The 14,443-nt window shown below is 51.9% G+C and overlaps 1 protein-coding gene across 4 annotated transcripts in view; it reads right to left on the reverse strand.

Annotated features, from left to right (window-relative positions):
* Window positions 1-12,143, reverse strand: part of Mpp3 (MAGUK p55 scaffold protein 3) — a 29,557-nt gene extending 17,414 nt beyond the window's left edge. For 3 of the 4 annotated variants that reach the window (XM_008767931.3, XM_063268273.1, XM_039085030.2), the window contains exons 1-9: window positions 11,755-12,143; window positions 10,631-10,754; window positions 10,282-10,400; window positions 9,985-10,062; window positions 8,701-8,781; window positions 8,313-8,450; window positions 6,040-6,121; window positions 3,830-3,915; window positions 2,015-2,089 (exon numbers count right to left, since the gene is read on the reverse strand). In XM_008767931.3, the coding sequence (XP_008766153.1) occupies window positions 2,015-2,089; window positions 3,830-3,915; window positions 6,040-6,121; window positions 8,313-8,450; window positions 8,701-8,781; window positions 9,985-10,062; window positions 10,282-10,400; window positions 10,631-10,655 (684 nt within the window). In that variant the 5' untranslated portion in view covers window positions 10,656-10,754; window positions 11,755-12,143. Of the gene's footprint in view, window positions 1-2,014; window positions 2,090-3,829; window positions 3,916-6,039; window positions 6,122-8,312; window positions 8,451-8,700; window positions 8,782-9,984; window positions 10,063-10,281; window positions 10,401-10,630; window positions 10,755-11,444; window positions 11,494-11,754 lie in introns of those variants that run through there. The other variant, NM_053668.1, reaches the window with a different exon arrangement.
* Between the last annotated feature and the right edge of the window lie 2,300 nt (window positions 12,144-14,443).

Genomic DNA, 14,443 nt, shown 5'->3' on the forward strand with positions numbered 1-14,443 from the left:
CTCTCTCCCTGTATGAAGCCTACAGGATGCTACAGGTCAATATCACTTATGCCCTGGGATTTAGTCCAAGAGTGCTAGGAAGAAGCAGTCATGAACAGCTTGTTCCTTCACTGGTTACAAAACAAGAGGCCAGCGAGTCCTTCACCAACAAAGCTCTCAGATCTGCACTGGGCCAGAGGCTGTCCTGGGTCCTTCTTTCAAGCATTCAGTACAGGGTGGCTGGGGTTGGCCCGCTCCCTTCCACCCCGATGGACAGTGCAAACCTCATTCTGTTTCCCTTTCCACCTTATGCCCAAGAACTGAAGTCCAAAAGAATGAAATCAAATGGAGACCATCCTCCCTAGCCTCTGACTCTTTGAAAATTATTTACATTTTATTTCATGCCCGTTGGTGTCTTTGCCTGCATGTAGGTCTGCATGAGGGTGTGAGCAACCATGTAGGTCTGCATGAGGGTGTGAGCAACCATGTAGGTGCTGGGAATTGAACCGGGGTCCTCTGGAGGAGCAGTCAGCGCCGAACCATCTGTCCAGCCCCTCCTCTGTGATTCCTAATAATCTCCCTAGGCTTCCACAACAGCCTCGCTCTGTGCCTCCCTGCCCCTGGCTGCCACCCACTCCCCTGTCCTCCAGGGGTTACACAGAGAGTTCTCTGAAAGCGTTTGTGGTTGGATCAATCCTTTCCCTGAGGAACACACACAGCTCAGCAGGTGGCACTTGCTGCCACAGCGGATAATCTGAGTTCAATCTCCAAACCCCACATTGGAAAAGGAGCAAACTGACCCTTGTAATTTCTCATCTGACCTCCACGTGCACGCTGTGTTGCACAGCCAATAAACAGGCCTCCTCACCATGATGGGGCTGTCTCTGGGGCTTTGGGGTGTCCTCCTATCCCCAGGGCTGTGCCACTTTAGTGCTGGCTGGCCGACTTCAATGGCTAGCACCTGCAGCCCGTTCGTTGCCTAAGGACCCACTTCCTGTGGCTGCGCGAGTCCGATGGGCTCTAATCTAGCAGCCAGGAACTACAAAAGAACAAAGCTCCCAGGCCTGGTAGGAGTTGTTGCACACATCTCCCCAGCTCTTGGCTGGGAAGAACAACACCGCCTGTTCTGATCCCAAAAGCCCATTCAGGATTAAGCACCAGGCACCCTCAGTGGGTGGTGACTTCTGGGTAGCATTTGCTCTCTGTAGGATGGCCTGCCCTTCCCCTCCTCTCCCCTCCCCTCCCTACTGATGCAGCTTAGAGTCACTTCCCACCAAGTAGATCATCTGTCTTCAAACCCTTCTGCCAGCCAGGGAGACCCAAACTAGCTGAGTACTTCACACTGAACCCGCATCCCCAGCAACAGCCCTCCCGTCTGACCCTCAACCCTACTACACTGTCTCAGATCCCCCAAATGCGCTTTCCACCACAGACCTCCGAGCCCCTGCCTAACAGGTGTCTTGGCCTGACCTCTCTGACGCTCCAACCTTCCCTCCCTCCAACCCACCCCCCACCCCCACCCCCACCCCCACCCCCGACAGCACCCAATCCAAAATGCTTTTGAGGTAGATTAGTTCTGGCCCTATAGCCTCTTCCAGGCTCTTGGGCCACACAGTTCGAGAGACACTTGTTCGACAGTCCCCGGAATAGCTGACACTCCCTTTCCACAGTCAGAACCCTATGGCAGAGAACCCAGCACAGAGAGGTCACCACCAAAGTTAGGCACAGCAAACAGCCAAGCCAACGGCAGCTACTACACTAGTCCAGGATTCAGGTCCTCGGTCACCTTCTCTTCTCCATGCCCCAGATTTTCTACTTCAATTACAGTAAGCTTGCTTTCTGTTAGCACGTCATGTAAAATCCTGTTTCCAGACAGCAGGATACAGTGAGTCAGTAGGACTATTAAAGTCCTTGGCTGGAGACAGGTGACCAGGGTTAGATACACAAGCTGTTCCTATGGCTTTGCCCAAAGTGGGGCATGGTTCAGAACACCCAGCCTGGCCCAGCAGAGAAGGCTCCCCACGCCTCCCCATACCTTGCTCTCTTTGAAGCGGTCTTCCTCCTGGGTGGCAGGGATGATCTTGAGGGTGATGGATCCCTGGGATTGGGCCTGAAGGGAGAGAGAACAGAGGCCCATGGCTTGCCAGCCCATTTCTGTGAGTCTCAGGCTTACTTCCTTTCCTCCAGCCCTGATAACGGCTGGATGCTCAGAATGAAAGGCGGAATGGCAGCTTCCACTCCTCCACCCTGGTGGAATTTGCTAGAAGGAAACTGAGCATTGCAGCTGAGCTGGAGACATGGCTTAGCAGTTAAGAGTGCCGACTGCCCTTTCAAAGGACCTGAGTTCAATTCCCAGAAACCACATAGGAGCTGTAACTACAGTTTCAGGAACCCTACATCTTCACGCAGACATACATAGAGGCAAAAAATTAAATTAATAATTAATAAAATTAAAGTAAATCACATAGAGAGAGGTACGCATATTCATATACACATCAAGTATCGACCTATGATAATTAATATTGAGTGCCAGAGCTGGAGCAAGTAAGGAAAAAAAATACACTGCTTTTCAATGGGACAGAGAGGATGATGGTTTTAGGCAGAACTCAGGATAGGCACACATTGAATTCCAGCTCCCCACAGCTCCAGGCCTCAAGGGTCCTAAGACCTCCCTTTCTTGATGTTCTTTGGGAATATATGAATTTTTTTAAAAAGATGTATTTATTTATGTATACCAGTATATGGCAGCTGTCATCAGACACACCTGAAGAGGGCACTGGACCCCATTACAAATGGTTGAGAGCCACCATGTGGTTGCTGGGAATTGAACTCAAGTCCTCTGGAAGAGCAGTCAGTGCTCTTTACTAAGGCTGAACCATCTCTCCACCCCCCTACTTATTTTTATTAAATTTCTATTTATTTTAATTAATTAACTTTTATGAATATGAGAGTTCTGCCTGCATATCTATATACCATTTGTATGCCTGGTGCTTATACAGGCCAGAAGAAGGCCTCAGATCACCTGGGACTGAAGCTATAGACAGTTGTCATCTGTCATGTGGGTGCTGGGAATTGAACCTGGGTCCTCTGGGAGAGGAGCCAAGGCTCTTAACCGCTGAGCCATCTCTCCTGCCCCTCTGTGGCTATTTTCATAATCAACTTCAGTGTAGTTATCCTAGGTCCTGCCTGATCAGTACTTCCTTGTTGGTCCCATTCCACCAGAGGGCTCTCGTCTCAGGCTACTCCTACCTTTCTAGGAGGTTCCCTTCCCTCAGTATCAGAGCCCGGGAGGAAGAACGGGATTACCCTCCCAATGACACAGAAGTTCACTCTCACTGAATATGAGGGGTTTGATTTTTTTGTTTTTGTTTTTGTTTTTGTTTTTGTTTTTTTGTTCTTTTTTTTCCGGAGCTGGGGACCGAACCCAGGGCCTTGCGCTTCCTAGGTAAGCGCTCTACCACTGAGCTAAATCCCCAGCCCCGAGGGGTTTGTTTTTAATCCCTCAATCTTCTCTCTGTTATAAAGTACTTTACCCTTCTTCAATGCTAATGACAACCAGGCAGAAGTTGAAAAACCCTTTCTCTCCCTAAATTGCCTAGAAGGAGACTGAAAGTCAGCTGGACCAGGATAAACCCAAGACTCGGAAGGGTTCCCAGGGAGCATAGGTGAAGGAAGAGGAAACACATGCTGAGGAGAAGAGCAGAGAGAGAGACGCAGGAGAACTGGAAACCATTTTGCTTGCCCCATCCTCACACAAACTGGGGAGCAGAGGCAGGTCTGCCCTGGCTCTGGGAAGCCCCCTGCTCTTCGTCTCTGAAGACCTCCCTCCCTGCAGGTATGCTATACAGACCAGAATTTGGCTGATCTCGTCTGGACGTTTGTGCAGGACGGTGATCCCATTCACCTCCCGGAGCTCGTCACCAACGTGGACCAGACCTAGGAGACAGAGAGATGGAGGTCGGCTCAGCACTAGAACAGTCCTGGCACTGTCGGGGAGGTCCCCATGTACAAGGTACATCTGAGAGCCAGGCACCTATACCAGTCCTGCTAAACAGCCACACCACAAGGAGTAATGAGCAGCGAACACACGCAGGGCCTCAGCATAGAAAGCTGCATTTCTTCTGCACATCTCTGCTTGCTGTGCATGTGCATGTGTTCGTATGTATGCAGGTACACAGACATAGAGGTATACAGAGGTGTGTGTACTTGTATGCACATGTACATGCATACCTCAGGCACCACTGTTCTTTGAGACGGGGGCTTTCACTGGGATCTGGGATCACTGATCAACACCTTCCTAGCTCTGGGATTACAAGCCCATGTGGGCACACTTGGGTTTTTACATGGGTTCTGGGGATCAAACTCAGGGCTTCATGCTTGGGCGGCGAGCACTTTACCAACTGAGCTATCTTCCCAGTCCCTATCTCTTCACTCTCCTAGACTGGAGACAGACTCCAAGAATACCCTTCTTGAGTCTTAGTAAAGAAACTTAGAGGCATCAGTATGTCTGCGTGTGTGTGTGTGTGTGTGTGTGTGTGTGTGTGTGTGTGTGTGTGTGTGATACATACGTATCTACCCATCTATGTTTCTATCTATATATCCTCCTACCTACCATCTACGTATGTATGTATATATGTATCTATCTACCCAGTTATCTATGTATCTACCTATATATCTACCTATCATCTGTTTCTGTCTGTCTCAATCTTTCTATCCATCCATCCATCTGTCCGTCCATCCATCTGTTCATCTATCCATCCATCCGTCTGTCTGTCTGTCTATCTATCTACTGACTCAGGTGGCCTAGCTGACCTCATACTTGCTCTGTAGCAGAGGATGACCTCGAACTTCTGATCCTCCTACCTCCACCTACCGAGTGCTGGGATCACAGGTGTGCTCTACCACGCCTGGTTTTATGCAGCGCCGCAGATGGAACCCAGGGCTCCGTGCACTCTAGACAAGCCTCCTACCGACTTAGCTGGGCACTCAAGCTGGCTTTATTTACTTCAACAGGCTTTTGCTATGGTGTCCGGGCTGGTTTTCATCTCTTGTATGCAAGGACTCATCGTTGAAACATCCCTTTTCCCAAGCAGCTCCCAGGCACAAGTGCCACCACACACAGTACTACTTAGCCACTACTCTAATGACAAGGGTCCTGACATAATTTGGCCTCTCTTTGTTGCTCTGAGCGGGCACTGGGCCAGCATCAGCACCATTAACAGCGCAGATTTCTGAACCAGTCTATCAGATGTTACCGCTGTGCTCATTGGTGTTTGGGAAAGTCTAGTTCCCCAGACCTGGAGGGGAACATCCCCCTCCACTGAGAAGCCCGCCATGATGGCTTGTATGTTTGGCCCAGGGAGTAGCAGGATTATAAGGTGTAACCTTGTTGGAGTAGGTGTGTCACAGGGGGCATGGGCTTAAGACCCTCACCCTAGCTGCCTGGAAGCCAGTCTTCCACTAGCAGCCTTCAGATGAAGATGTAGAACTCTCAGCTCCTCCTGCACCATGCCTGCCTGGATGCTGCTATGCTTCTACCTTGATGATGATGGACTGAATCTCTGAACCTGTGAGCCAGCCCCAACTAAATGTTGTTTTTATAACAGTTGCCTTGGTCATGGTGTCTGTTCACAGCAGTAAAACCCTAACTAAGACACCCGCCTACCAGATTTCCCATGCACTGATGACTAACAACTTGTTTTCCACCCAGACTAACCCGGGTCACGAATATACTCCCGTCCACGGCAGTTTCACAAGGTGATGAGGTTACTGGAGGTGACAAGGATCATCCCAGTCTCAGCTAGGAATCTCCAACTAAGACCATCCCAAGCTTACGGGTTATAATCTTCTACCAAACGTCTGAGCTCTTTCCTGATCACCCAGTAAGAACTCCAAGCCTATTAGGCTTCAGTTAAATTCCTATTGACCTTGGGACCTGGAAAATCCCATCCCCAAATCCCCAAAGGGAAGCAAATCCCACAAAGGTTACCCTAGAGGTGGGAATAGAGAGCTCCGGGCTCAGCCAGGCTGGCATCCCATCATTCCACAGGCTTCACTCACCGCTCCGATCCGCTGCACCCCCTCGCATGATCCTGGCCACCACGACAGCCCCCGAATGCTCATCCCTTCGGATAGTGGCACCCTGAATGACAGACAGGAACAGACAGGCTCTAGCAAAGCAGCCTCTGTCCAGCTTACAGTTTTCTTCATTCCTCTCTCTGAGACCCCGGAAGATGAATCTGTGGAGATCTTCCCAAGGCTGAGGACAGCATAAAAAGACCGGGGGTCGAGGGGAAGGGGCAGAGCTCCACACTTTACAGTCTACGAAGCACAGTGCAGCAACGACCCATTCTTCACAAGGGACCAGGCCTCCTGCATGGGGTGTGGTCATCCCTGCAGCCCAAGCATTCAGGAGGTAGAGAAGAGTTCAAGGTCATCTTCAGCTCTACAATGAGTTCGAAGCTAGCCTGAGCTATCTGAGACTCCATCTCAGAAAAGAATAATAATTAAACACAGCTAGTGAGATGGCTCAGCTGGTAAAGTCATCTCCCACCAAGTGTGAGTTCGAACCCCAGGACCCACACTGCTGAAAGAGAAATTGATTCCCACAAGTTGTCCTCTAATTGCCATACTTGTGCTGTGGCAACACACACACACACACACACACACACACACACACACACACAAAATGCAATTAAAATTTTTATATAAATAAGTAATACACGAAGAACTGGGTATCAGAGAAGCTAAGCATCTTCAAAGACAATCCTCATGGAAATGGGGGAGGGGGGAGCTTTTGATGATGCTAAACCCAGTGTTTCCTGCCACATCACAGCCCTTGTCACTTGCAAAGACATTTAATACTGAGGACAGTACGTGCTAGCGAATTCTCAACCTGCCTCGAGCCAATCCCAGTGTTCCTGGGCCTTCTGCTGCCGCCAACAGGAAGCAATTATGCCCCCACCAGAGCATCAGGACCAGGATTTGGCCCATGATACACAAAGAGATGATTTCACGGATTAAAAAGAGCACTAACGAGCTCCCAATTTCCTGTACCAGGTATGACCAGGCCCATGTCAGCACAGCAACGAGGAGGGGAGGGGAGCCAAGGGCAGACATTCCAAGACTGGACCCAACTCAGCCACTCATGTGGCCTCACCAAGAGAGCCCCCTTGTGCTCTCTGAGCCTGCCTCCTCTAGGACAGGGGACGAGCATTTAACTTGAAAGGGCGTTAACAGGGGTCCTATAAGGGACGTGCATGTGGCACGCAAATGGTAAGTGTCCAGTCAAAGTTTGTCACTTGTTACTGATGATTCATGCAAACATTTCACGTTCGTCACCACAGAGTTCATGTTGTCGTCAGCACAGAAGACACATTCTGCTGACTACAGAGGCTGCCCACTGCACCTCTCGAGGCCACTTGTCCCCTGGCTTCCAAAGTCCCGACATCACTGTATGTCACATATTCCTCTCTGGACCCCTGCCACCCCCTAACACTGTGAGTGCACAGGAGGGATCCTAGGCCATGTGCCAACTCCATGGCACAGGTGAGGAAGCAGAGGCAACAGAGACGCCTTCATCTGTGGGGGGACATGGCTCTGAGGCAACTAAAGTTTCTGGACATCCTCTACTTCTTTCCATCTCATAAACAAACTCCCTCTCCGCCCAGCCCATCACCGCTGGGAGCATTGCAAACCCAGCGCTTATCTGTTAGCCTCCAGGACAGGGGCTGGGCCTGCACTGCTTCGGTGTTCACTAGAGCAGCAAACTCCGTCTATAAAGGAGCGAAGGCTTCGAGGTGAGGGTCGGGTCTCTGCTGTAATTACTTGACTTTTCATGACAAAGGAATAAACATGACCTTGCTTTTAAAGACAACAAAAGGGGCTGGAGAGATGGCTCAGCGGTTAAGAGCACTGACTGCTCTCCCAGAGGTCCTGAGTTCAATTCCCAGCAACCACACGGTGGCTCACTACCAACTGAAATGGGATCCAGTTCTTCCTCTGGTGTGTCTGAAGACAGTGGAGTCATATGAAATAAATATTTTTAAACAACAACAACAACAACAACAACAAAATTAAGCTGTAAGCTACATCTGGCCCTTGGACGGAGTCTATCAACTTTGATCGTGGTCACCCTAAACAGCCACCCAGGTTGTTTGCTGCACAAAATGGCTTGGCCATAACTGAGAGACACTGTTTCCAGTCCGGAAGAGTGTGTTCTGGCAAAGTGGCTGTCATTCACTGTGAACCTGGGTAGGGTGCCCTCCTGGTTTCCTGGGTTGGGATGAGATGTAGAGAAATGTGAGGTGGGGGGAGAGGAGAAGGGCACATACCAGGGGCTCCTTATTCTTGACAAGGCGAACAATCTTCACTGATTCCTCTTCAAAATCCTCGTCGATATTATCAGGCAGAGGGGGCAGAACAGGATCGAAGTTCTTCTGGGCAACTGTGTCGTGTACCATGAGCACAGCCTGTCAGGGAAGCCAGAGAAAAGGGATGGCTCTATGCCCTCACAAAGTCAGAGGTCCTTGGCTGGGCAGGGGTAGAGAGAGGGGCTCCTGTCTCCTGCCTAAGAAATGGCCCCCTCCCCGGGGCATCTTGCAGATTCTTCACACAGAAGCTTCTGCCTCTCCACTTCAGGACTCCATCTCCAGCACTCTCTCCACCCCCTGTCCCAGGAGACACGGCTGCGTGGGTGTGCAGGGACTGTGGCGTGACTACCCTGAGGTGGGGGGTGGACAGCAGCTGTAGCAGCTCCCGTTCATCGCTGTGCACCGAGGCAGCCTGCAGTTCCTCCATCACCTGTAAGAGAAGGAGACGGGAGGCTGGGGTGCCCCTTGCGGGAGCCCTGCTGAAACCCCTGGGAGAAAAACCCTCTTCCCTGGGCCTCAGACACAAGGATCCTCGAGGGAATGGCTGCAGCACCCAGAAACATGTGACACTTGCCACTCCAAGACCAGTGGAGGCTCTGAGGAAATCAAACCAGGGACCAGAACACACTCATATATGTGCACAGTGTATACCTACTACTCTACACCGTGGCTTTATCTGGGTCTCCTCAACAAACCGCATGCCACGAGCACTTTAACTTTGCTATTTAAGGATGAGGCCCGGTGAGAGTACAAATCTTACCCAGGATCACAAAGCTCACAGTGGCACAGCAAGCATTTAAACCCAGCCTTGTCTGGCTGTACAGTCTGTGCCTCTGACTCTAGGCGATTCCACGGATGAAGAAATTGGGGCTGAGAGGTTGGGTGGACTTCTTTAAGGTCACACAGCTAGAGGCAAAATTGGCAGTCAGAGCCTGGGTGATGTAACCCTCTCCAGATGATCACAGTGTAGAGGTAGGAGCAAGGTGCAGGGTCTGCTACAGATTTTACCACCCCACAGGGCCGTCTTCTGGCCCGGGGTTCTCTGGGTGAGGGTCCAGCTAACTAGTCAGATATCAGCTGATCTACATGGGAGTCGGTCTAAGCCAGCAACCAGGACAGCTAAACCAAAACCCACAGGGACTAGGTCTGTGAGGAGTCAAGAAACCGGAGCCAGTCAGCATGGACATGCCATGAGTCCCTTGAATTCTGGACTTCATGCCAGCCTCTCAAAGCCCAGATACAAGGCGCTATCTGACCTACTAATGTCACCATTTCTTGGAACAGGTGGAGCGCTCTCATGTTACAGCTGAGGGAACAGGTTTGCTCCAGAACACACGGTCAGCAGGAATCACTACGTCTCCTGGCCCCGGCTAAGGCTTCTTAGCCCTCCTTGATGCCAGAAAGTTCAGGAAAGACTAGAATGAGAGAGGGCTGAACTACAGCTCAGCCGTACAATGCCTGCCTAGCGTCTACAAGGCTTCAGGTTTGATTCCCAGCAACACACAGACACAGACACACACACACACACACACTAAAGGAGGAAAAGGACAGTGGGTGACAAAGTGAGTTAGAGCCTTTTCTGGGCTTGGCGTGGTGCTCTATTTAAGTCAAAATATTGAAATCTGGGACTTACATCCTCAGCAAGGGCCATGGCGCTGTGTAGGACCGGGGTCGGACTCTGCCTCTCATAATAGCGGAGTTTCTCGTGAATCTGCAAAGACACTTCATTTTGGCTTTACCCTGAATATCACACACGGCCCCCGGGGTTGTGGTGACTGACACCTAGGGCCACAGGCTGGGTCCCCTCCATAGGGGCATATTCGGAAAGCCCTGCCTAATGAAGTAAAAACCTTCATGGGCAGGGAAGTGGCTGGGATGCACAGGAAGAGCCCCCCTTGGGCATGGGGGAGGCTGAGCCAGCCGCGTTCACCTTCATTAAGTAACCGAGGCTCTTCTCACTGAAGACATCCCTCAGGAAGCCCATCTCCTCCCTGTGGTTGGAGTCAGGCCTGAGCTGAGAGGTGAGGAGTGCCAGGGTCTCATGCAAACCTGAGGAAGAGGCCAGAGGAACAAGGTCCAGTAACACTGGGACCTCCTGTCCTTGAGACGTCTCACAGGCAATATTCCCATCCTGCCGTTCTCCCCGCAGGCTCAGCTCTGCAGGGTGGACCAGCAGCAGAGCATCCAGAGGTAACACCACAGCATTGGTCCCGCTTATGGTTTGGTTTCCCCCAATCCTGGGAGGCCCGGCAGGTGCAGCCCAGGTTGAGGACACTCACCCGAGTCTTCGGACAGTACCGGCATGCCTGTGCCCGGCAGGTCCCCAGCTGTCCCTACAGTTTGTGTGGGTGGGAGAGGAATCTTCAGCAATGAATGCACATCACCCGGATCTGCTTATGACCTCTGTGAGGACAGAAGAAATAAGAGGTGGGGCGAGACAGTCACTTTTTGGGGAGGAGGTTGGGCAGGGAGCAAGATTTGTTGGGTGCCTCTAATATGTTAAAGATGCTTCTCTCTTCTGACTAATCATAAAACCTTAAAAGATGAACACCAATGCACCCATTTTACTGATGAAGAAACAGAGGCTGGGGGTCCCTGAGTAACTTTTGAACCAGAATAGGTACTCAGATCACTTGTTCCAGACTGACCTTGGCAGTGCCCATAGTCCCCGTGCCTTGTGCAAGATGCTCTCGACCACAGCTCTGCCCTTTCTACTGCTACCTTCCAAGAGTGCTTGACTCAAGTCTCAACATCCCTTCAACAAGTACCTGGTTAAGGCCTACAAGAGCTCCCACCCTCCCACCCCACCCCACCCCGACCCCACCTCCAGCCCCCAATCCAAAGAGAGCCTCCCGTCTGAAGATGAAGAAGTGAGAGCGGAGTTTGTTCTGCCGGAAGCAGGTACCCAATCTCAAGAGCTCCCCTCCCCAGGTGCTCTGTAGCACGTGGACCTCAAAAAGTCCTCCTTCAGAGAGGGACAAGGACTCATGATTCATTCATTCGGCAGACATGGAGCCGGCCCACTGCGTGGAGCACCAGTCACACCGAAGGCAGAAGAATGGTACCCGGCCCCCGCCCCCACGCCGGGCTCACCCCCTCGGCGGCTTCCAGCTGCGCCCCCAACTCTCCAACCCTCCCGGCTGCAGCCGCTTTCCCAGAGAAGCTGGAGGACAAACCCCCGAGGTGGGGGGAGCTGAGCGGGCGGTGTCGTGGGATGCAGAACCACGGAAAGGAGCCAGGCGCACGGGATGCGCGGGCGCCGAGCAGTGAAGGGGACCGCGGGCCGGGAACCGAGCCCCCGCCCGGGAGGGTGGGCCGTGAGGCTGTGGCACACCCAAGGGGCGAGTCTCCGCCCCCTCCCGCCGCGCACCAGGTCCCTTGTGCACCACGCGTCGCTTCTTACCTCGTCGCGCCAGGATCTGGGATCCGTGACCCGGAGCCGCGCGGGAGCCACCAGCCTCCACCGCCGCTGACTCCGCCTCCGCCGGCCCCTCCCTGCCGCGGCGCGCGGGGTCGGGGCAGCGCGCACGGGCGGGGGCGCGGCGCGAGCCCGGAGGGGCGGAGCGCGGCCCCGCAGGCCCCCTCTCATCCTCCGCCCAGCGCACCGGCTCCCCGTGGACACCTGCTCCGCCGAGAATCCGATTTTGCAAACATTGATTGAGAGCCCCGCAAGTGCCAGGCACTGTGCCAGGGGCTGGAGCTTCAAAGCCAATCGAGGAAGAGAGGCTGCACTGGGTCATTAGCAAGCCGAACAGGGGGCGGGGGCGGGAGGGGGGTGTGCATCGCGCAGCAGCCCGGCCAACCCGTGGCAACAATGCTACGTGCTGCGAAAGATTTATCGGTGCACGCTGCCCTGGGGACCTGGAGGCGCGAGGGAGGAGAAGTGCGACTGGGAAGAAGGCAGCTGCATTCTGCCTGGGTGGGAGGGGGTAGGGCTGAATAAGAGGGAAAAAAACTCTGGTGTCCCCGGCTTCACAGGGGTTGGGGGGGGGGTGGACGAGCTCCGAAATAGCTGGCTTCTATTGTGCTCCCTCTACCCCCATATACTCCTAGGATTACCGATTATTAGCCCCAGATAGAGAGCCAGCATTATTTCCTCGCTTCAGTTGAGGAAAGTGATGTGAATGCAGGAAGCAGTAGAAAGGTGTACGTGAGCAGCGGCTGGGATCTTAGGGGATGAGCAGTGATCTGGTGGGTGTGTCCCCCTCCCTTCAAATACAGCATCGAAGGACATCACAGTGCAGACTAAGCCCGTTGAGATACACATGTCCCAGAGAGGTAATCAGTAGGCAGCCCTTGCAGCTCGCAATGGACAGGCAGGCTGTAAGAGGGCAGCAAATGTCACCAAGAAATTTCCCCTCATCCCTCAAGCACCAGCTACTCCAATATTCCTCAGATCGGGTCTATGAGTCACCCGCGGCTTGTGGGGCAAGTAATATCAGTCCACGTTGCTGACAGGCCCCCAGTGATGCGGTAGGGGTAGACAGACAGCAGGCGGCATTGAGGGTAGAGAAAAACTAAGAAACAGATTGTCTTGGTTAGGTTTTCTACTGCTGCACTGAAACACCTTGACCAAAAGGCGAGTTGGGGAGGGCGGGGTCTATTTGGCTTCCACTTTCATCACTGGAGGAAGTCAGGACAGGAACTCAAGCAGGGACACAACCTGGAGGCAGGAGCTGATGCACAAGCCATGGGGGGATGCTGCTTACTGCCTTGCTTCCCGTGGCTCGCTCAGTCTGCTTTCTTGTAGAATCCAGACTACCAGGCCAGGGATGGACCACCCACAATGGACCGGGCCCTCTCCTACTCATCACTAACTGAGACCCTTATAGCTGGGTATCGTGGGGGCATTTGCTCAGCTGAGACGCCTTTCTCTCAATGACTCTAGTTTGTGTCAAGTTGACACACAACACCAGACAGACAGTACACGGGGTGGTTTTTGTTTGTTTTTTGTTTTTGGTTTTTTTTTTTTTTGCTTGTTTTTATTTTTATTTTTGGTCTTGAGACAGGATCTTACTTTGTAGACCAGGCTGGCCGGAAACTCACAGAGATCCACCTGCCTCTGCCTTCCGAATGCTGGCATTACAGGCGTGTGCCACCATACCTGACCACAGAGGTGCTTTTGCTGGTAGTGCTCAAGCTTTGAAATGTTTGAAAAGCCAGATGATGAGAGCACCAATAAAGGGTGTTCAAACAATGGTGTGTGTGTGCGCGCGTGTGTGCATGCATGCATGCGTGCGTGTGCATGTATGTGTGTGTATCTGTGTGTATGCATGTGAGTATGTGCATGTGTGTGTGTGTGTGTGTAGTGAGAGAGAACTCAGTCCCTACATCACACAATATACAAAATTGAATTTTTAAGAGATACCATAAATCTAATTATTAATACAACTCTTAGAAGAAAACAATATATTTAAATACTGGTGTAGGCATAGATTTATTAGAAAAGATGTAAAAGCAACTACATAAATAGACTGCATAAAAATCCAAACTGTGGGGCTGGAGGAATGGCTCAGTGGTTAAGAGCACACGCTCCTCTTGCAGAGGACCAGAGTTCTGTTCCCAGCACCATGTCAGACTGCTGAACAGCCTAAAACTCCAACTCCAGGGGAACATGAGGCCTCTGACCTCAGCAGATACCTGCACTCACACGCGCGCGCGAGCACACACACACACACACACACACACACACACATACATAATTAAAAATAAATCTTTATTAAAAAAAAAAACACGGGCTGGGTATTTAGCTCAGTGGTAGAGCGCTTACCTAGGAAGCGCAAGGCCCTGGGTTCGGTCCCCAGCTCCAAAAAAAAAAGAACCAAAAAAAAAAAAAACAAAACCACAATTACTAAGCAATTGAGTGGCTGAAGTGGCCATAGTGGTTCATACCTGCGAGATCGACACTCTGGGTGCTGGAGAGAGAGCTCAGTCAGTAAAATGCTTGTTTGCTTGTTGTGATGGCATAAAGACCTGTGTTTGAGCCCCAGCAGCCACATGTAAATGTTAGGCATGGTGGTCTGTGTTTGTAGCCCCAGAGTTGGGGACACAGAGATGGGCAGGTCCTTTATCTCACTGGCAAGACAGCCTAT

This window comes from Rattus norvegicus, chromosome 10 (assembly GCF_036323735.1).
Source record: "Rattus norvegicus strain BN/NHsdMcwi chromosome 10, GRCr8, whole genome shotgun sequence".
NCBI classification, from domain to species: Eukaryota; Metazoa; Chordata; class Mammalia; order Rodentia; family Muridae; genus Rattus; species Rattus norvegicus.